The 24532-nt window shown below is 26.8% G+C and overlaps 1 protein-coding gene and 2 long non-coding RNA genes across 5 annotated transcripts in view; 1 reads left to right on the top strand and 2 right to left on the bottom strand.

Annotated features, from left to right (window-relative positions):
* LOC136089045 (plasma membrane calcium-transporting ATPase 3-like) overlaps positions 1-24532 on the top strand; it is a 37601-nt gene that overhangs the window by 8242 nt on the left and 4827 nt on the right. Inside the window, 3 exon segments of the mRNA XM_065814581.1 lie at positions 4435-4523; positions 6462-6641; positions 11564-11758. Coding sequence (XP_065670653.1) covers positions 4435-4523; positions 6462-6641; positions 11564-11758 — 464 coding nt within the window.
* On the bottom strand, positions 15273-19042 carry LOC136089044 (uncharacterized). 2 transcript variants are annotated; one of them, XR_010642738.1, is made up of 5 exons: positions 18138-19041; positions 15969-16063; positions 15680-15844; positions 15387-15559; positions 15273-15309 (listed from the first exon to the last, which is right to left on the bottom strand). It is a non-coding gene; the product is annotated as an uncharacterized LOC136089044 (long non-coding RNA). The 2 variants fall into 2 exon arrangements; XR_010642737.1 differs by lacking the exon at positions 15273-15309 and having other exon boundaries at positions 15331-15559; positions 18138-19042.
* Positions 20872-22492, bottom strand: LOC136088529 (uncharacterized). 2 transcript variants are annotated; one of them, XR_010642238.1, is made up of 5 exons: positions 22351-22492; positions 21961-22079; positions 21226-21600; positions 20980-21118; positions 20872-20905 (listed from the first exon to the last, which is right to left on the bottom strand). It is a non-coding gene; the product is annotated as an uncharacterized LOC136088529 (long non-coding RNA). The 2 variants fall into 2 exon arrangements; XR_010642237.1 differs by having other exon boundaries at positions 21226-22079.

Here is a 24532-nt window from a genome sequence, read left to right as displayed (position 1 = left end):
TTATTAATTATAAAACCTCTATTTTTAATATCACAAAACTCTTTTCAAAATATGCAAAACAATATATTGTATATTTAACCTGATTAGTTAAATAATGAAAATGGATTATCTTTGTAGGTTTATTGAAGATTGGGTTTTATTGAAGACTTTTTTTTAGCTATTGTTGTTATGCAAATGCATAATAGTTGAAACAAATTAGAAAGTAAAAAGTTTAATGCAAAGTTGATGGCGACAGCAACTGTCTTCATACATATACCTTTGATATACAATGCTTGCATCGCAAAGCTTTGTTGTGTTTTCCTGTTTATTATGCCAAAAAAATTAGTTGAATGGCATGTTAGGATTTCCATTATGTATCACATGAAAACTTTGATCATAAAAACACTTTTACTTTGTGCAGATATAATCTTGGTTTACATAAATATACATTTTCACACCTATTTTACTTTTTTCTTGGTCTTTATAAATTATACAGAGTTTCAGTACGAATATATTATATGTATTTTTTGCTAACTTTTGTTTTCAGCTTTAAGACTCTTTAGTTTAATTTATATATGATGTCTCAGTTCATCCATCGTTAAGATGAAAAGGAAATTTAAAACTGTTATAAACAAAATGAAAAAGATAATATGGAAAACTTATTTTATTAAAAAGTTTAAAGGCATAGTCAAAAGTTTTTAAACATCAAGTTTTCAAACACTTAAAATATTTTGAAGGATCAAACATTTATTAGCCAAAAGATTATTTTTCTCTGATAAAGGGACTTAAATCAGTTTCCATTTCATCATCTTGCTGTTCAGATGGATTTTTTCAACTTATTCTCTCTATTTTCACCTTTCTCAATACTTATGTCACAAATAAAACAAATGTTATCGAATTTTTTTTTTCTTTTTTTTTTTTTTAGCATCTTATTACAAGTTTAGGCATTTTTTTTTATAGATCCTTATTCAGAAACCAAGCTTGTTTACTTTTAAGGAAGCATGTAGATATGCATTTCATAATAAAAAAATACCTATGTAAAATTTACACATATTTTACATACTGATAAAATTTTTATTTTTATATTGCTACAATATATTATATACTATGATGTTTCATTTAAAGATATATTAATGGTATCGATTTGTGTATTTTTTTTTTTTTTTTTATATTTCGTGGGATTATTAGAAGGATCATATAGTTTGCTCAAACATTAGTTTGTTCATGATGGCATTTAGTTTTTAGCTTCTTACATTTACAATTTTCGATATACTTTTTCATTATTACTGGTTAATGCAATATTCGTTGCTGTCATATAGTGACCAGGGCCCCGGCTAGAAATGAGACTTTTTTCAAACCCGGCTCCGGCTCCGGCTCCGGCTAGATTATAAGACTTAGCAGAGGTTGATAGCCATGCTAGAAAAAAGTTAATAATGCTTTATATATTATAATTTTATGCTTACATTTACTATTTATTAAATACTTACATATATTTATATATTTTTCCACTCTAGTTAAACTCTCAACAAAATTGAAAGCAATCACTATTAAGTTATGAGTTACTTAAGAATAGAGAACAAGTTTAAAATTAAAATTTTAGTTAACTGAAGACTTAAAAAGTTGTTGGCTGTATAAAAAGGGAAAATGTGGAAAATGGTGGGTAAAAGTTATAAGATTTTTTGATGCGCAAGTAAAAAAACTGGATTAATAAAAGTTTTTATAGTATGAAGGGATAGATACGATAAAAAAGGGTGCAACTTGTTGAATAAAAAGCCAAGCAAGACTGAGTTTTGGTTTATCGTAATAGAGATGATAGCTCATTTGAGCATTGGTCATGGTAGTATTTGTAGAAAAAAGAAAGAAATATAACCTTACAACGATGGGAGAGTGGCTCAAGCTTGGCAGATAAGGCAGGTCTAATTACATTTACAATGTGCTTTTAGACTTTGTCCAAGAGTAAGAGGCTTGTTATTCTTCAATATAGGAATGCAACCGTTATTGCAATATTTTTTTGCAGTAAATAAATGAGTTTAGTTGTCTAATAAAAATTGTAGATTTTAAGTCCGGAATTTCAATCCATAAGCCAATGCAAGTCTCAGGCTGTTACAGAAGAAAGATCAGATTAAAAATCGGCTGCTTGTTCTAAGCAATCAAAAAGTAAAGATTTTTTGTTAAGACAAGAGTATAAAGTTTAGTTGTCAGCAAAAAGAGTCACTTTAGATGTAAAATTTTCATGAAGATCGATATTGTAGATAAGAAACAATACAGGAGCGAAATTAGATCCTTGCGGTACCCTTAAAGTTACTTGAAATAAAAAGTGTAGACCTTCAAGAATAACTTTAATACTGCATTTAGAAAGAAATAATTTAATAGTTTTAAAACCTTAATGAAATGAGTGTAGACAAGAATAACTTTAATAACAGTTAGAAAGAAATGATTTAATAATCTCAAAATCTTTGAGGTTATAAAATTAATAAGCCTTATCGAAACTAATAACAGAGTGAAGGCTAATCGTATGATAGTTGGAGAGGTCAAAGTGTTTTCTAGAGTTTTGAAAAATTGGAGTTTATTTAGCACTTTTTTTTTTTTAGCAAAAATAGAAGAGAGTTATGGAGAATGCTTTTTTAAGACAATGATGGAAACCTTGTCTGGAGCACAAACTGTAGAAGTATTTAATTAAGGATTAACTTTAGCATTAAAAACCGGAGTGATTGGGATGTTTAACAATGGGTTAAAACAGGCAGGAAGAGTATGGCCATTAGATTCAAGAGTCAAATTAGAGTAAGATTTTTTTTCCAAATAACTCTACTTTATTCTTGGGAGAAGTAAGAAGATCAGACCCATGAATTAGAGATTAAATGTTAGTTAACGACACTGTTAAAAACTTATTAAAAGTCTCTAGAAACCAACATCTGAGATAAGATACAAGGTTTAGTAAACTGAGAATAATGTAGCTTAACCTTTATCAGAAAAGACCTTTTTACATTGGCTTCTTGAAATAATAAAAGAACATTCGTTCTTAAGAGAGATGTTCTTGTACAGAAAATTTAAAAAATGATTAATGTTTAATAAAGCAACTGCTCAAGATAGTGAAAAATGTGGAGTAGAATGAGGCTTGACTTAAAATTGAAGAGAAGGAATAAAAGCTTCCGAGATGCGCTTTATGCATACATAATATGGATGTAAACATATATGTTTGCTATTTATTTAGATGCTGGTATCAATATCCTTTCATATTTATATAAATTTTAGTATTTATATGGTTTAGTGTTTGCCAAAAGAGAAGTTGATCAGATGATAATCATGATCATGATGATAATGATTGTAATGATAATTATGATGATCAGTTGATAATAATGCATATATGCATATATATATACAAAATATATTTTATCGAACCCGGCCCTGGCCCCAGTTAAATATTAACCCCAGTAGCCTACTACTGTCATATAAATTTGATGTTGCTTTTTTTTTTATTCATTGGTTTCTTTGTGAGTTTTTTATTTTTAGTTTTTTTGGTTGGATTAGTTTTATTATTATTAACTAATATTATTAGTTTTATATTATTAATTAATACTATTAGTTTTATATTATTAGCTAATATCAAGTATGTTAATGTTTGTTATTTTATCTTTATTTTTGATTACTTTGCATAAATATAAATGTTTTACTTTTCCAAGTTTTGGTTATTTTTTATTAGCGCTTTTTGTTTTTACAAATTTAATTCCCATGGCTCCACACTGATTTAGATGTGTTTCCATAATGCCACTTTTTTATATATGACATTATGTAACAGAATTATTTTTGTAGAAAGATCCATATGCAGCTGTAAAAAGTAACTGGGTTGCGCTAGATTCTAGTAATTATAACAATACATAATTTTTATCATGGTTCTGGCAAATGAAAAAGGAATCTAGAGTTTTACTCTTAAAAGCACCAAATAGTTATATTTGTGGAAAAGGCTACCTTTGTTTCTTCATACCAGGATATTTAGTTTTCTCACTTTTATATTTTTATCACTTTTACTGTTTTGTTTTTCTCTCCATTTTTCACATGCATTATTTTTGTTTAAATTTTTATTAATTTGCTTTACTTTAACTTTTATTTAACTATCTATTTATTCACGTAATGAAATGAAATTAGTAGCTTCGATTTGTAAATATTTTTTATGCACTCAAACAAACAAAGTTGTCTATAACATTAAATAGTTAGAGATTTTTCTGTGATGCTAATTGTAATTAGATCCGAGATTCCCAATAATTAATTTATAAAATCATTATTATACTTTCAATTTCATATTCATCATACTAACTATATAAAAACAAAATTTTATTCATTGTTGATTTTTTCAGAGAAAAATTAAAATAATTAAACTTAAAATTTGAAATTTTGTTTCAGATTTTTTTTTTAGCTCCTGAAAATTTTAATTGTTTGTGGTATGTTGCTATGTTTTAGAAACTCCAAATTGGGAAGATGAGCACAGTGTAGTATCAAACTTAATTTGTATGGCAATTGTTGGTATTGAAGATCCAGTCAGACCAGAGGTAAAATTTGTAGTTGTCCCATTGCATATATATTTTGATTTAGTATTATCAGTATACTGTAGTAACTATAACTTACTTATTATTGTGTATTTTATGATCTCTGTTTGAAGATGTCTGGGTCTCTTTCCATAATTTCCTTAATGAAGGCTTACAAATCTTTCGTCTTCCTGCTGACAAATGTGCTTCTTACTTAATTTCGTGGATTCAGACTGGCATGGAATCTTTTATTCCCTCTCCACGATTCCATTTCAAGCCTCACTCTTTTTTATGGTTTTTCTCTCATTGTGATGCTGCAATTTCCAATCGAAACCATTACTTCCATATCTATCAGCAAAAAAATTCTCCAAAAAACAGACGTCTGTTTACTATTGCTAGAAACCATTGTAATAAGGTTTTGTCTAGCGCCTAAGCTATTCTCAGGTCACAAAATCTTGTAATTCATCTCAAAAATTAGGCTCTTGTGATTTCTGGAGATTCTTTAACACTATCTATAATAAGGGCAAATCTGTTATTCCATCTCTCTTGTATGGTTCAGATTTTGTCACCTTACCTAAACAAAAAGCTGAACTGTTTGCTAAGAACTTTTCATCAATATTATTTCTTGATTCCTCTAGTTGCATTCTATCTGATATAGCCCACAAACAGGTTTATCCATTGCTTGACATTACTATCACTCCAGCTTCTGTATCTAAAGCGATTTCCTGCTTAGACTCTTAAACAGCTTGTGGTTCAGACAACATACCTTTTGCAGTCTTGCAGAAGTGTTCTCCGGAGTTGTCTACACTTTCAAAGCTATTTAACAAGTGCTTATCAGAGTTTTCTTTTCCAGCCTGCTGGAAAGCAGCATCTGGTCTCCCTATTTTCCAAAATTCTGGAGAGCGATCTGACTCGTCTAACCTAGTAGCCATATCTATTTTTACTATTTATATTTTAACCATATCGTCAAATCTTTTAACCATAACATTTAAATAGAATTTTGAAATATAAATTTAGGATATGAAATGTAAATTTATTAAAATACTGCTATAGTATTAAATAATTACAGAAGTCTGTTTTACTCTATTTCTTTCACACAATAAGAATACTTATTAAAAATTTGCTGGAAGTGTCTTTTAATGATGATAATAATAAAATATTTAAAAATTGCGGGTTTTCTTAGAAATTTAGCATCCTTTATTCACCGCATACTAAATCATTCATTATGGATAATAAATGTTTATCAATAAGTCTTGAACTGTCAGGGTTTTTATTACATTTAAAGAAAAAATGTACATTTTTAGCATTCGCATTGCTGATTGCAGAATGCAATCAGCAATGTGAATGCTAAAAATGTACAATTGTTGCATTCCATACTATTCAAACATTTTTAGTTATAATTTTAAATATACTTATTTTAAATTAGTATATTATACAGTATACTTCATACTATATTATATATATACAGTATACTTCATATTATATTAGTATATTTCATAGTAAATTTATCATAGTATCTTTCATAGTATACTTCATAGTATATTAGTATATTTCAAAGATATAAACAGTGTAGAATACATCTATGAAAATTTTAAAAATATTGTGTTAAAAATTAAACACAAAAATCTAGATTGGTTAGTTGATTGGTTAGTTGATTGATTGATTGTTGATGATAAATTTGATTGGTTAGTTGATGGTAAGTTTAGAGCTAGTAACAGCTGTTCAAAGAGTTTTAAGTTGTGAAAATTGTGATATCATTTCTTGATTTATTAAGTAAAATTAACATTAAAAAGAATTTGTCTAACTTGTTTAGTTGAACAACGCCTTCCCAATAATCAAGCTTGGTATATGTTTATAAGCTATATTTTATCATAGATAAAATATAGCTTATAAACATAAAAATAGGTTTTGAGTTAAAAAAAACAACATACTTATGCATAATAATTAACACATAATTTGTAGGTACCAGCAGCTATCAGGCAATGTCAAAATGCTGGAATTACTGTTCGAATGGTAACAGGTGATAATGTTAATACAGCTCGTTCAATTGCTCTTAAATGTGGCATACTTCAACCAAACAGTGACTTTTTGGTTATTGAAGGAAAAGAGTTCAATGCAAGGATTAGAGACAGTACTGGAAAGGTATAAAACTGACCTTTTAAAATGTTTTGTAAAATATTAAATTCTTGATTTTTGATCTTATAATTCTCTATAAAACATTTAGCATGTAATCATAGTAAAGACATAACATTTAACATGTAGTCATAGTAAAAAATGTGAGATGAAAGATGTGAGATATCTAAAATCTAGAAGAAAAAATCTATATTAATGTAATAATTATTTTTTAAATTGATTTTGTTGTTCGTTAAATTAATTTTTTAAAAACTTAAAATAATTCTCAGGTTTGCAGGTTGAATTCAAATATTATTGACATTTCTTTATTTTTTAAGTTATGCAGTTTTTTGCTTTTAAGTTATGGAGATTATTAAGATTTATTTTAAATCTAAGTAACACAAAATATTTTGATTTATTTTGTTTTTTATAGTTATTGATTTTTTTGGTTTGTAGCTAACTAGACGGTTTGGATTTCTTTGTTTTTGAAATTAGGAAAATGTAATTTCTTTAGATTCAAGTTTAAGATGTTGCATTTACTTTGATTTAGAACATTCTACAATTACAATAGTGATGCATTCCAACTAGATGCTGTAATTTTCATAAATTTTGTTTTTACTTCAGTTAACCTTCTGGTTTACTGATTTCTTCCACAAGCATCTTTTTTGGCAATACAGGCACATCATTTTTTTGCTGCAGCTTTTTTTGATTATAACTTAGCATTTATTTACAATTGTTTTTAAAACTTATAACAGCAACAATATTTTCCAAAAATTAAAAAAAAAAGCATGTGCAGATAATAAGTTTGAATGCTTCACTCTCACAAATCATGGTTAAAACAAGAAGAATCACCATTTACAAAAAATAATAACAGAAAATATAAGAACAAAAACATAAGAATTAATTATGTTAAGTTGCACTAAGTTGCAGTCTTGTTAAAGGGATCCCAAACATCTAGACATGTTGTGTTTATACTAAAGACAATAACAAAAAAAATTTTTTGAGCTAAATTTTTTTGATTGAAATAAAAGAATAAATGCATACCAAGAAAACCTAACTTTTTTATTTTAGTCCCTTTCTCTGTTTTTTTGTAGCCAAAAAAGTCAGTCCAATTGATTTCAAATCAATTTTTTGACATTCCAGACCAAAAAGTCCAATTTTTCACTGGAATGTCAAAAAATTAATTGTATATTTAATTATACAATGACTCAGTATGTATACCTTTTGTGTATTTCTACTGTTCCTGTTTGTCATTGAAAAAGCATCAATTAATAACTGCTAGCCCAGAGAGGGCCACCATAAGAGGCAAATCATAACTATAATAAAACAAAGAAACGGAGAAATTATCTACACAACTGTCTTTAATTTGTATAAATCTGATTATAATTTAAAACATTTTAAAATTTAAGCATGTGCTACTTTTTTATTTTTTATGAATGTCATACATTTAGATCTTAATGTAGTGGCTAAAAAATTGCAAACTTACTATGTTAGGTTAATATATAAGAGTATGCCTGAAAAGAAAATGAAACCACATGGCCTTGTTCGAATAAGTATGTAACTCTCTTCCTAGACTTCTGTGTCTCTCTCTGTTACTTTAACGAATTGATTTAAGTTGGAAAAAAAAACTTGTTTTTTAATAAAATTTTGAAGTATGTTTGCTTTATCCACTAAAAGTTGAAATTTTTCAAAAGTCAAGATAAATAACTAAAATAAAATATCAAGATATTATAATCAAAAAATATTTTGATAATAATATGTTCTTGCCTTATATTAGAATATCATGATGGTACCAAAACTAGAGAGAGAAAATAAGTGATACTTGATATATTAAATATTTATCATGCTAACATGAGAATAGTATGTATTTTTATTCGTATTACTGTTATAAATAAAAATTAATAAATATATATAAAATTAAATAGTATAATTTTTACTATACTATTTTGAATTTGTATTAGAGTACATGTAAGAATAATTGTCAAAACCATATTTGATATTCTAATACGCAACCATATCTGATATTCTAATACACAACCATATTTGATAACCTAATGCATAATCTTTCTATATGAATCAAGTTAATATGAGAATTTAACTTTATCTTTGCTTTATTGCCATTATCTGGAACTCTTAGACTTTTTAAAAAAAACGTTTTTATGCCTCAGGGATCACCAATCAATTAGGGGTCGTCCATAAATTACGTCACGCTTTAGGGGGGGAGGGGGGGAAGAGAAGGCAATTTTGTGTTACAAAGGGGAGGGGGTCTCAATTTTGTGACACAACATTTTTTTTTTAGTTTCAAATCTAGAGAAGACTTTATTTTAATTGAAAGAGTATCTGACCAAGCCGAAACCCTCAGTTGATGTATCTACATGTTGATTTAAAAAAAAACTAGGCCTAAATCTTACTTAGTCGATGTGTACACTCCGTTAACGGAGTTGTTACAGCATGTTAACGGATTGTTACGGCTGTAACAGTCTATGAGCAGTGCACGTTCTGCGCTTTGACTTTATATGGTAAGAATTTTATTTAGTTAAAAAAGTGTGCAGCAACAAAAAAACAACCTTTGTGCACTAACCTGGAACCCTCGGTTTACTAGCCCAAAGCGGAATCTACTAGACCACGCTAAAATTTCAGGTTTTAAGAAAAAAATCTTTTTCATAAAATAACATTTTTGCATCTATAATATATTTTGTATTAAATAATATATTATAAATACCCTTCCCCCACCCTTCCCCCTTCCACCTACAAAAAATATAAAAAAATATTTTAAGGGAGGGGGGGGCGGTAAAAATTGTTAGATAATATGAGGAGGGGGGGTCAATAAAGTGCAAAAGATGCGTTACGAGGGGGGAGGAGGGGAGGGAGTCAAGAAAAATCATAAACTGCATGACGTAATTTAGGTACAACCCCTTAACCAAATCAATGAAAACAGCTAGAACTAAGATGCACAAGTATTGTAGTATTTGTAATAAAATACACATATATTATGTATTTAAAACATTTGTAAGTTTTCAAGACATGTTTTGTTTTAACAAACATATAATATTGTTATTTAACAAAATTATTTGCGCAATAGATGTTTGTTTAAAAAAAGTGTAAAAAATTAATATCAAGTTAAAGAATGAGATTTAATACCAAAACTAATACCATCACAAAATTAATCACAAAATAGTTTTATTATTTTTTGATTATTTTGAATAAAAAAGCTGAATAAAAAATATTTTATAACTATCTATAACAATGATACAAAACTTTTCAAATTAAATAAATCAGATTTAAATAAAGTAAAAAAGTTCTGATATGTCGATACAAAATTTAAACACGACGTTTTGAATGCAACTGTGGCAACTCATATTAATCATTATATTAAGAGGGTTTTAAATTGCAATCCTATATAAAATATGTGTAAAAAACAAAACTGTTTTTGGAATAATTACTTTAAATTTTATATCATTTTAAATTTCTGATATTAAACTTCACAGGTATAAAAACAATGCTTTAAATAAATTCAATTTGAGCCAAATAATGGAGTATCTTTTTTATGTAATATTGAATAGACACAAAAATATCACTTTTTTTAATGCTTTGAATAAACATTTTAAGAACTTTGACAAAAAGTTCTCTCATAACACTTTAGTGTTTAAATAAACATGTGTAAGAACTTTAAAAAAAAATCATAACACTTAAAGCAATAAATGCATAAAATCTTCATTATAAATAAAATTAGAATAAATCATTACTAAATTAAGAAAAAAAATTTCGGTAATAAAGTTTAGAAATATATGAAAAGTTAGCTTTATATACTATTAACTTTTATTCATAGTATATAGTCTTTATGTTTTATATACAAGTTGTATATATAACATGAAGGTTATATATTATGAAATAAAGCTATATAATAAGTATACATATAGGAGCCTGTTATTACAACAGCTTCCAAAAAATATTGTTTAAAAATATCTTACTTTTAATACTTATTTATAGCCATATTTTTACTATTTTTTCTCATGGTACAATCTGTTTCAAGTAGAATCACTTATTCTTGTGGTACAAACTGTGCTTTTTGAATCTATGAAAACTTGAGTTATAAGAACTTTTGTTTTTCCTTTCTTCTCCTAACTTTTTATTTATTTAATTTTTTTTAAACTGTATTTTATTAATAATAAAAAAAAATTAAAGTTGTAAGAAAGTATAAAAGAATGTTATTACGTACTAAACTTTAAAAGGATGTTGTTAGACACTACCTTCCTTCATTTGTTTAAAGCATTAAAATACAGTTGCTTTGTTAACAAGGCCGTTGTATTTTGTTGTAAATGCCAAAAAAGTCATACATAATTAAAGTAATGTATGACTATCTTGGCATAACCTTGTTTTGTTGATTAGAACAATAATGATCGTTAGAGATTCTTAAAGATCAGGAGTATATTTATTCTGATACCACCACTAGGAAGATTACCATCTAAATTAACAAGCTTCTCTTTCTACCCTTATCCACAATTAAAGTGGAGGTTTTTATATCATAAAATTCCTTCTACTAGACATACTTGCTATACAAATTTTACAAATTTTTCTTTTTACACTTATCAACAATTAAAGTGGGGGGTTTTATATCAAGGTAAGTTGCATTCAATAGCTACAGAGCCTTACTTGCTTCAAATGAAGCAGATTGTATCGAACTATGTGTTACCAGTAGCATATACACAGGTAACCTGCTATATTTTGTATTTTAATGAATTGGTTAAAATACACATTATCAGAAGAAAAGATATTGTGTATATATGTTTGTATGATATATAAACATATACACACAGTCTCTATATAGATAAAAGATATTGTGTATATATCTTTATATGTATATACTGTTATATTTTAAATATGTGTTTTTTAAAGAAAGTTTTCAGTGCAACCATTTTTAATATAAAGTTGTCTTTAAAACTGTGTTTCAGGTACAACAAGAATTAATAGACAAGCTATGGCCAAAGTTACGTGTAATGGCACGATCATCTCCTGAAGATAAATATACCCTTGTTAAAGGAATAACTGATAGCAAACTAAGCAAAGCTAGAGAAATCGTTGCTGTCACTGGTGATGGTACTAATGATGGACCAGCCCTTAGAAAAGCAGATGTAGGATTTGTAATGGTGTGTTTTTTTACGAGTTTTAAAAAATATTAAATAATCATAATATTTATGTTTATAAAATATAGTTATTATAGGTAATAAAATAAATTAAAAACATAATTAACAAAAAAAAAAGTTTCGTTGTAAATATTTAAAACATTTATATATTAAGTTTAGTATTATATATTACTAGTTATGCTATTATATCATACTAGCAGAAAGCAACCCTTAATACGGGTTATGGTCGGTCTGTTACGTAATTAATTCAAAGTGGCTGTTTTCCACAATTTAAAGTTGCGAAACATTAACTAATAGGGGAAAGCATGCACCCTTGATCCTAAAATCCAGGGGGAAAAAAACTAAACAAAAATTTACAAAAAGACAAAATTATAAAACTATTTTTGAGTTTTCTATATTTATGGTTCTAATAAACTCTAAGAAGGTATATATATATTTTTTATAGTCAATATTTATTTTACAATTATTATTAATTTAGGATAATGTTATTCACATAATGCGTCCTGGATTTTATGATCAAGAGTGCACGCTTTCCCCTACCCCTTTTGAAAAACGCCTTCAAATTGAAAAAAATTAGACCATCTGTCAAATTAACATTAAAAGTATGAGCAGGTAAAATATTTTACCAATTATTTAACATTATTTGAGTAATTTACAACTGACATAGGTCATATCAGTGCGTAAGGCAGAGCCATTTTCCTCGACATTACTAAGTTCAACACAATACGTTTTTAGTTACTGGCACAAAATAATAACACTTCATATTGCTTTACAGTGACGAAAAACTAAAGCTTAATATTTGTTATATTATTTATAACATGAACTTTAATTAATTAATAAGATTGAATAATAATTAAATAATAAGAAGTGAACGTAAAACATACAGGAGTTATTAGTTTTTGGTATCCCCGTGATACATTTTTCTTTAAAAAAAGAAAATTACCTTTAAAACATTAAATACACCCAACTAAATAAATTTATTTAAAAAAACTAAGCAGTTGAGTATAAATACGTTGGAAACAAAAAAAATTTAATTTACAATCAAACAAATTGTATTTGTTGTAATTGTGTATGTTGTATATTGAATAAGTTGTAATTGTATTGTATATGTATATTGTATTGTATATATGTAATATGTAATTGTATTGTATATGTATATTGTATTGTATATATGTAATATGTAAAATGTAATTGTATTGTATATGTATATTGTATATGTATATATGTATATTGTATTGTAATGCATAATGTATATAATTGTATTGTATATGTTGTAATTGTATATGTATATAGTGTAATTGTATATGTTGTAATTGTGTATAACAAATTGAAAAAAATATGTAAACTTTGATCTTTTATATTGCATTAATGCGTCATATGACAACCCTAAAATAAAATTTGTAACAGATAAGTAGACATAGAAGAAAAAAAAAAGAAAAAATAATAAACTGGAAAACAATTTACCTGCTTTTTGCTAGCCTTGTCGTCATACTTAAGTTGCTGTCATGATGCAGCTTTTCGGTGTTGTTTTATGACGTTATTTCATGTTGGCTTTTAGTAAACTTTATTTTAATTTAGAAGACATCACAAAAAATTTAAAATATTTTAATTAAAAAGCAAAATAGGAATATGCTTCAAGAAGCCAAACTATAAACATTAAAGATAAAAAATCAATGAAATATAAATAAATTGCATTAATATAGCCTAATATATTGCCTTGGCTTATAGTAAATTTTAAAAGCAGTGTTTTCAATATTAAACTACCAGTTAATTTTTTTTTAACCATAGAATGTAGCATCATTATATTATGATAATTGGGTATTGAATCAATTCAACTATATTTAAGTTTAATTGATGAAAAACAAATAAAAATTCAACTGAAAAAAACCAAAACAAATCAAATATACAACATAATATATTATTAAAAAAGATTACAAATTAAAAAAAAAAGTTACAAATTAAAAAAAAAAATTACAAATTAAAAAAAAATAAAATTAGAAATTAAAAAAAAAACAAAAAAAAACTACAAATTAAAAAAAATAAGTCACCGAAGAAAAAGCAGCAACAAAAAAGTTATAAACATCTGCATTGATAGAAGACATTTACAACCTTTTAGTTGTTGCTTTTTCTTCGGTGCCTCCCAACACCCCGGTAAGGATGAGCCCTCCATTTAAAGGATGGCTCATCCATACCTCCATTACTATACCACTTATTGAAGGACCTCTCTGAGAGAGGCCCTGGGTGTTGCGAGCAATAACTTCTGTATTGTTCAAATGTTAACGACTCTAAAATTACAAATTAAAAGGATATAATTAAAATTAAAAAAATATTTGCAATTTTATTTAATCAAAATATAAAGCATAACCTCATCATTTTCACAGGATGAAGAGGACGCTAAAAGTATTTGAAAAAAAAAAAAAAAATGAGAGTAAATTAAAAAGGGTTAAACTTGGGAAAAATTTAATTTTAATAAAAATATGAGTAATATGCGAACAGTTTTTAAACGTCAAATTTATATTAAATAATTCTTTTAACTGTTGCACACATCTCCATACAAAATATATAAAATTTAAAACACAGCCCTCCCAGTTATGCTTCTACCAGACACTAAAGATAAACAACCCAGACGGCACATCTGGTTTTAATCTCGGAATTAAAACCCGTATAAACACGTGTTTGTTACGATCCAGGCGTAAACCAAAAACACGTGGATTTCACGGGAAGTTTAACTGGAGTTTTACACGGGTTTTCTAAGGTTTCAAAGACGAGTTTTTTTATGTTTTAAATACGTGTTTTTGAGGTTTTAAACTCGTGTTTTAAGAGGTTTTAAATTCGTGTTTTTTATAGTTTAAAACGGACTTATGGCATTAAATAAAGTTTCCAAACGGAAACTTTATTTAATGCCTTTAGTTAGTTCAGGCATAAGTTTTCCAAACTTATGCCTGAACTAACAGCTGTTCAGCACGGTTTAATGATAAACCAAAATTACGTAGGTTTTGTTAGACACGTTAATAACTTTAAACATGTAAACCTTTTTTTATATATACTACATTATATTTACGACAATTTTGTTGTTTTATTTTTGTTTTTTAAGGTAAATTAATATACAATAATACTATGAAGAAAAAATAAACAAAGAAATAAAAAACCAAATCATTAAAAATAAGCTAATAAAAGACGCTTGGCACATGGTACCATACATAATATTTAATTTCGATTGATCGCCTCTTTCGTCAATATAAAATTGTAAAATCGTATAACAATACGCTTTCGTATTTTTACAATCAATTCCAGTAGCATCGAATGTTCTTTTTAATTTTTCTTAAAAGTCGGGTCTCGAACTTTACTAATTCCTCAATTGAGGTAACCTGTTCAAATTTAATTTCACTCAAATCATTATCTAAAAACTATTGCAGTAGTCCAAATTTCTTTTTATGTAATGGTGTGTCAATCATTTAACGCTAAAACATAGCATCATCCATGAGAAAAAAGCATCGTTTGTCTGATTTTTGGTCGATCTGTATTGGTAATGGTTTTTGATTATTCGCCTTAATCTATTTAAAAAAAAAAACAAGTTTTATAATAAATAACAAAATAAATGATTATCTTAGTCTATTGTTTTGTATTGTACCTAAATAAATGCACTATAAAAAATGCTGTTTGAAAAAACCAGAGTGATGATTCGATGGAAGAGTAAAATTGATTTTTTCCTTATTGATCAGAATTGTTTGTGTATGTACATTTAAACGGAATCGACCCTTCATTCTTTTTTTCAAATTGTTTTTTAGAGCCATCTACTTCAACCTAAATAAGAGACGCCCTTAGAGAATTTATGAAAACCATTAAGAAACATAATTCATCAAATATACTATTGTACTTTTTAAATATTATAAACTTTTAAATTAAATGCAAATAATTTATTACTTTGGAAAGACCCAGAAGCCCGAGTATTCACAAGTATTTTCATTAGCATTTGTACCAGGATGTAAATCCTCTCTTAATTGATTTTTGCTTATAAATATAGAAATCTTTAAAGGTTGATTCGAAACCATCTCATTTAAGTTTATTGCTTGTTAAAGTACAAATATCCTGTTTTAAGATAAATTAGACTAATATACACTAAAATATAGGTAATAAATATAAATATAAGTTATACATAATATTTAAAAAAACCAAATGCACATATGCCCCCTGTTCATTAATAGTCACCTACCTTAATCAACATTAATAATATTATCTTCATTAAGTTTCTGAAGCCTTCTATAAATATATTGTCTTCATCTAGATTATGTGATAACAGTAAAACTCCTAAAAGATAAAATTTGCAAAAACAAAATTTACCAGAAATATTAGTGTCATTTTAAATTTTTTTAAGTTAAAGATAAATAACTAGAGTTTCAATAAAGGTATTTTCATTAACAGTTGTACCAGCATTAATATTTTTTCTCATTCTCTTTTTCGTTGAACATGTGAAAAGCTTAGTAGTTGACTTTTAGTAGAATTAGTAAGATTATTTTAGTAAACTATAAGTAAGTAGAAGACTTATAGTAGAATCTTTTCAATTTATGTTTTGTTGCTTATTAAAACCCAGATATTCTGGTTTAAAAATGTTATATATATATATATATATATATATATATATATATATGTGTGCATATGTATTTATATTTAAATATATATATATATATATATATTTATATATATATATATATATTTATATATATATATATATATATATATATATATATATATATATATATATATATATATATATATATATATATATATATATATATATATATTTATATATATATATATATATATATATATATATATATATATATATATATATATATATATTTAAATATATATATATATTTATATATATAAATATATAAATACATATATGCACACACATATATATATATATGCACATATATATATATATATATATATATATATATATTTATATGCACATATATATATATATATATATTTATAATATATATTATAAATAAATATTATAATATATATTATAAATATTATATATATATAGGTACATATAAATTATATGCACATATATATATATATATATGCATATAAATATATATATTTATATATATACATCTGATGATCGCTTTTGCGTGAAACTTTAAGTAATGTAATTGAAATATATATTAATAATTATTAGTTTTCACTCTATATATATATATATATATATATATATATATATATATATATATATATATATATATATATATATATATATATATATATATATATATATATATATATATATATATATATATATATATATATATATATATATATATATATATATATATATATATATATATATATATATATATATATATATATATATATATATATATATATATATATATATATATATATATATATATATATATATATATATATATATATATATATATATATATATATATATATATATATATATATATATATATATATATATATATATATATATATATATATATATATATATATATATACATTCTAATAGTTAACAAAAACTGAATTTATTTAACATATAAATTTTCTCGACAAATGTTTTCCTGAATGTTCTTGTTACACACTCCAAAACCTTCCGAATAATAATAATGCAATAAATTTGAAAAATCGCATGCTTTTAGTGATGGTTTCACATTCGTTGCAAAAACTTCTGATAATTTAATACTCCATTTTTGTAACTGAAAAACCATCACTAAAAACTTAATATCCAAACTGGTTTCTTGGTATAATATAGTAGTTAATTTCACGGAATCAAAACCCTATCCTTGACACGTGTTATTCTTAGTGTTTTCGGGAGTTTTAAACACCTAACAGAAACCACGCGTAACTTTTAAACGAGTTGTGCCGTCTGGGAATATACCTCAGAATAATTGATAAAACAATATTTACATATAAATAAATGTATAATTATAATTTTTTTATCTGTTCCCCTCATTTCCTCCATAAAGTTGTCTAAAGTAAGAAAAAAGAAAACTGAAGCTAAAACTAACTAAAAGTAAACTAAAAATAACTATAAACTAAACCAAAACTATAAACTAAAATAAACTTTAAATCTTACTATCTGTACGTCAGAAGACAAAGGCCGGTTGTCCAGTTTTTTGTGAAAATGAGTTATGTATGAGACCATTTTAATTTTTTCAATATCTACAGAGGTATAAAGACTGTAGTCCTATGACGATATGAAACAAAGTTGGGTCAATATAAAAGGTCTGGTGTTAGTTGGATTAACTTTATACATTCTTACTATCACCTTATTACCACCCCTTTGTCTAACGTTCGTTTACAATGTTTATCATCAAATATAAAATGATAAAGAATATCTACATACGAATAGCAATGTGCTCTTTCGTTTTCAGTATTTAACTTAAACCATGCCGTTAGGTGCGTATCACGTTGAGCTGCACGATCTAAAGCCATTTGTTTTGCTCCTTCTTTAAAATATACTAATTGATTTTCAGGTAGATGAACTTTAAGGCGTATAACAGTGTGTGACATATGACTTATTGGATACTCGAAAATTCGCCAAATGCTTCAGGTGCGCTAACATAATAACAATCTAAAAAAGTGTTTATTTCATCATGATTAATTTGTTCATTTATTAAAATATTGGCACAGTTGTGACCCTTGTATATGTATTAGTACAAATATTTAACAGCCTTAACAGACATGCAAGCTTCAACATTAATGTGAGCTTGATATTTCTTTGATAACCGTGGATTGTAAGGTACCACCCAGCGGTTATCTACATTGTGACTTTTTAATATTGATAACCGAACCATTATCACGACGTCTATAGCGTGGATAATCATTATGAACTGCTACTGTGTTAGCATTCAATTCTTTAGGATAGTTTTTGCTGCACACCCCATCTTTCATGCAGGGAGAGTTTGGATTCAGTATGCCATATGGTCCGTGAATCATGCAAGTTTTAACAACGTCATAGAGATCACGATTAACAATTGGATCTGGAATTTCTGCAGATTTTAAATTATTGATATCATGTGCTGTTTCAAGCTTATGATTATTTGCAAAGTGAAGTAAAATATGAACATGTGGCAAACCACGCTTTTGAAATTCAATAACGTGAACATATGTAACAACTTTCCCTAATACACCTAATTTAAAAATGTCATTGAGAAGGTTATTTAATTTGAGTTAAATACTCGAGTAACCAAGTCAGGTCTATCATTTGCTGTTTGACCTGGATATAAATTTATAGTTATTTCGCGCCATTTTGGATTGCAAGTGAAAGTAATAAAAGATATTCAGTTTTACCATACTTTTTAAATATAGCATAGCATCTTTAAAGTTTTCTTTTAAAGCTCTAGGACTTCCTACATAATTTGATGGCAAAATTACAACACGCCCTGGTCTAACATTATGATCATTTCCAAGGTTGTTTACAAGTTCGTGAAAGGCATCATACTGTTTGCTTCTCAGTTATGTTAAAATTGAAGGCGCTAGCCTTCAATTTTAACATACGCATCAACAGCATATTACTGAAACAGTTTTTTGCCATAAAAGAGTGAAAAAAAAAATTGTCTAACTGAAAGCTTATAATTGTAATACTGAGATAATGTAACATGATTTCTAACCAATATAGCACGTTCAGGGTTGTGAACCAATTGATTATGTGAACTAGCATCACCCCTTGGAAATAATAGAGGATAAACCATAGGATCTAAGTTGGCGGACATACTTGACATAGTTTTAAGAGGATGACCTCTTGGGTAAATAACAACTTCCCTGGACGCAGGTGGTGCACCATCTTCACCAAAAAATACAAATGCAACTCCATTATGTGAAGGGAGATTATAGTGACGTCTATCTTGCCCTTCAAGTAAAAACATTTTTACAACTGACACTGAGCGACCTTCTAGAGCTGCTCGACGAATTTCTTCATCTTCCACTTCCGCCATGTTTTGAATGCAAGAGCAAATGGGTTCTCTTCACTAATAATAGTTTGTAATTGAAACATTAAATCATTTAAGCAAAGATCATTACCACGATGTTGCATTCTAAAATTTACTGCTGCAAGTAAATCATAGATGTATAGTTGACAACATGTCGGCGGAACATCTTGATTTGGCCTTAGATTACCTATACGATGAAAAACTTGACCACATATTGTAAAACATGGCGGCCCATGATTCATGGGTTGAACTGCATTAGATTTATATGAAGCAAAAGAAAGACAGGCATTAAAACTTCTAATATAATTTAAAAACTTCAGATTGGCATTTCTATTTGCATAGTTTCCTTGAAATAAATCTACTAAATCTTGTGGAAATGATGAAGGTTGCGACAAAACTACCTTTCCATTATGGCGACATAAAAAATTCATTTCTCCTAAATAAATATTATCTGGAATAGTATTACTTATTGCTATACAATGCATTCTTTCGTATCTAGCAGATATTCTAGCATTTTGTCCATTATTAATTTTTTATCGCCTAAGCCTATCTCTTTCATTTCTGCAACGATTATTTTCAACTCGCCTAACCAAGCTCTCCTTATTTGGGCTCGAATTATTTGCCGAACAGTATTTCTAGTATTTTGTCGATTAATTAATTTCATCTCGCCTAAGCCTATCTCTTTCATTTCTGCGACGATTAACTTGTCTATTAACATTTCCACTTTCTAAACTAATATCTGCTTCTAGCCTAATATCATCCATTTAAACTTCACTTTTAATTGAAAGTAGTATTAAAAAATCTTAAACGAATCCTGAAGATTGCGATCTTTCCTATATATTTTTTTTTTTACTCTAAATAGCACACACAAATAATTCTTATATATAACAGACTGTCATTTAAAATAAATTATACCATAATCTTATGACTTTAAAAAAATATATATATCAGCTAGGAAGTGTTTGCTTAGCAAATAATTATAAAAAAAATTATAAAAAACATGCAATTCAAATAATAAACATACTGCTAACAAAGAAAAATTAAAAAAAAAAAAGTTGTAAATCCTTTATTGAAAACTTAAATATTATTTCTTCAAAAAAATTATTAGCAAAAGTTTTTTAAAAAATTAACAAAATTTTAAAATATTTTGTTCTATACCACATAAATACATCATCTGATAAATCTAAAATAAAAAATGTAACGAATAAGTAAATAAATAAGAAAAACACTTCATACAAAAAATGAAAATCAATGTACCTTATAGAGAAAAGCTGTTGTGAATTACCAGAGTAGTAGTTGTAAAATATTACTATTTCATGTTAGCTTTTGCAAAATAGTTTATGCTGGAACATTATGATTCCAAAATATTTATAGCAAAATCCTGTAGTAAACAGCGCTAAAGACAAAAAATCAAATTGAGATAAAACAAATTGTATATATGTCAAAATAACTTGTATTGGCTTTTAGTGAATGATTAAAAACAGTGATTTTTAATAAAATTACCTATTTACCATTTTTAACAATAGACACCAACATGAAGATAAGCCAAATATCTATCAACTCAAAAGATAACAAAAAAACATCACAGCAACAACACCCAATAGCACGCACCATAATCTTATATAACATGTATACAACATAACTTAAGTATAATAACATTCATATGTAACAGAACAAAAGTAACAACATTACGCAAAGTGTTATATTAAAATTCATTATATATTTTTAGAATAATTAACAATAAAGGCTTGAAAACAGCTAGACCTAAAACAGTAACAGTTTGACACTAAACACTATTGTGTAACCCTCTGTTATAAGTACACCGCTTGGCTGGCAAAGTTGACAAATCTTGCTCTAAACGTTTACCAAGTCGCAGCACTTTGAAAACACGAAAACAACATAATATAAACATATGTACTAACTATAAACACAAAAAATGTGTTTAAATATGTATATAAGGTTAAATATATACCTTATATACACATTTAAACAGATTTTTAAAACAACTATATAACACATATTAACAAATACACAAACAATAAAAAAACACTTTACATTATTATAAAAACACATTGATAAAACAACTATAAAGCACTTACTACCACATATGCATGCAAATTAAAAAAGCATATATGCAAAACAATAAACGTGTGCAAACAAAAATGTTTAAAATGACGCGAGAAAATTTAAAAAGATTCGAAGCAAACAAAATATATATTTACAAACAATACTCTTTACCTTCTTTTTTTTTCATAAGAACCGTAATCCTCATAACAAAATTTAACCTTTACATACAACAACATGTGACATGCCATGTCGGTGTTGGCACAAAACTTTAATTTATTTTTCTAAATTTTCTAAAAAAGAACAAAAATAGTTAATAGCATCACAGAAATTTCAAAGTAGTAATACCCATTTTATGGAAATAGCATAAGTATAAGTTTAAATAACATCCACACCGCTATTTTCCTTCTTAAAAATGATAATAAAACTGCTAAAAAAAAACTAAAACAAACAAAATATAAACGATATAAAAAATTAAAATCCTTTCTACTTTATCTAATAAAAATTAAAATCCTTTCTAGTTTATCTAATAAAAGTGTATATACAACTATTTTATATACTTACTTCAAGTATAACATGATCTTAACGATGATTATTTATCTTAATATGATTCTTTATGTAATATATCTAAACTAATAACTAAATTCCAAAAGGAAAAAATTTTAACTCGCTGAAGAGATCTTTCTCCAACGACCGCATGCATTTTGAGAACGCGCTCTTTCAAAGCCTAGTAACTAATGAAACAACGTTAAACATGAAACGTTAAACGTTTTCTGTAGCAACTATATTAAGATTAAAAGGTTTAAATAAGCAAAAATACTTAGCTTGTTTTAAAGTTTGCTAACAATAGAAAATGCGTTAAAAAAATTTTATTTAGAAGTTTGTTGCCAATCAAGGCAATTTTAATTACATGCGAAGAAAAATTTTTATCAGAAAAACAAAACACATCAAACCATGGTCCATTACGAAAAGTCATTGAGAAATCTCAATCAGTTTTAAATAATCGTCCCGTAAGTTTTTATCTCCAATTCAACACATCTTTGCATCTATGCTATCCCTTTAGATGAAGAAGGGGTGTGACGCTGGTCAACAGAAACTTTCTGTTAACTCCTGAAGGGTAATTCGATGTCAAATCAGCAGAAAAAAAAAATGTTACTCTGTGTTTTGGATTTTGCTAATTTTTTATATGTTACAGAGTTAATGAAAATTAGGAAAATGTGTAAACATTGAAACCTTCTTAAGATATTTAGGATTAAATTTTCTTAGTTATGCTGACTCAGCATTTTTTGTTGTTAAATAGCAATATTTTATGAACCAAATGAGGTATCATCCTGAAATTTTTTACATAGGCAATCTTCCACATGGTGGATACAAATTGCAAACTGAAAATTTTTTTAAACACCTAAATTACATGTTAATGAGATAATAAAGGCATATATTTTAGGGTATTTTGACGGTCGAAATGGTGATGTCATCTTGACAATTCTTTTTTTAGGTATTTTTATAACTTTCAATATAGCAAGGGTTCTCAACCTTTTTTAGTCCAGCACCCTTTTGAGATTTAACAGAAAACAGTGACCTTCATTCGCCTTCCTCCTAGCAAATATTGAATATATTTTCCCAAAAAAACATTAAAAGTACTGATTTTCAATTTAAAAAAAATTATTTTATTTCTAAGTTCCAGGTCAAAATAATCATCGCACATGACATTTATCAATTTCATTTCTATCATCTGTTCCTGCTTTTTAATTTGTTTTGCAGTTTGTGTTTTCTCGGCCTTCGCAGCGTCAATCTTTCTTTGTGGAAAAGCTTTCATTTCATTTTTCAACTTCAATACTCGAGTGAAAGCATTTCCTTTGGGCAACCAACGTAAAAGATTATAGTATTCAGCATCCATACCTTTACATAATTCTTTAAAAAGTCTTGTACTAAGTGCACTAGACTTCACATAATTCACAATCTTTATTATATTATTCAGTGTTTCTAGCAGTGCATCAGGCAATGTTTTGGAAGCTAAAATTTGTCTATGGATCGTACAGTGGTTTATCAAAATTTCAGAATTTTTTTCTTTTGTAAGTCCAACAAAACCAACATGCTCACCCATCATTGATGGAGCTCCATCTGTACAGATATCACAAAAATATTTCCATTCTAGGCTTTCTTCAAAAAAAAAAGAATCCACCAGAGCCATAACTTCAGCTCCAGTTGTATGTTGCTTCAGTGGATTGCAAAATAAGAACTCTTCTTTAATATCTTCCTTCCACTTGTATCTTACATATGCCAACAGCTGTGCACATGACTGCAGATCAGTTGATTCATCCAGTGCCATGCCTAATAAACCAGCTGGTTTGATTTCTCCAACAACGCATTTTCAACTGTTGCCATTTCAACTTTATTTTTTGTAATAATACTATTATAAACTATACTGCATATTTAAAAAATTATATCAAATGCAAGAAGTAAATGACCCCCTTATGGATAAAATGGAATACTTTCATGACCCCCTAGAAAAGCTATATGACCCCTAGGTTGAGAAGCCCAGCAATATAGGTATCAAACATCACTATTATTAAAAAATATTACTGCGTTTTTGACTTTTCTAAATTGCAACCTTTTAAGTAAAGCCTATATATATGCTGAATCAGCATTAAGCTTAATGCTAACTTATGACAAAATTAGCTTTTCTTAATTTTTATGTCCTTTTGAGGGCAATAATAATTTATACTTTAGTTCTATTTTATTTTTT

This window comes from Hydra vulgaris, chromosome 12, assembly GCF_038396675.1.
Source record: "Hydra vulgaris chromosome 12, alternate assembly HydraT2T_AEP".
NCBI classification, from domain to species: Eukaryota; Metazoa; Cnidaria; class Hydrozoa; order Anthoathecata; family Hydridae; genus Hydra; species Hydra vulgaris.
This window is presented reverse-complemented; position numbering and strand designations above follow the sequence as displayed.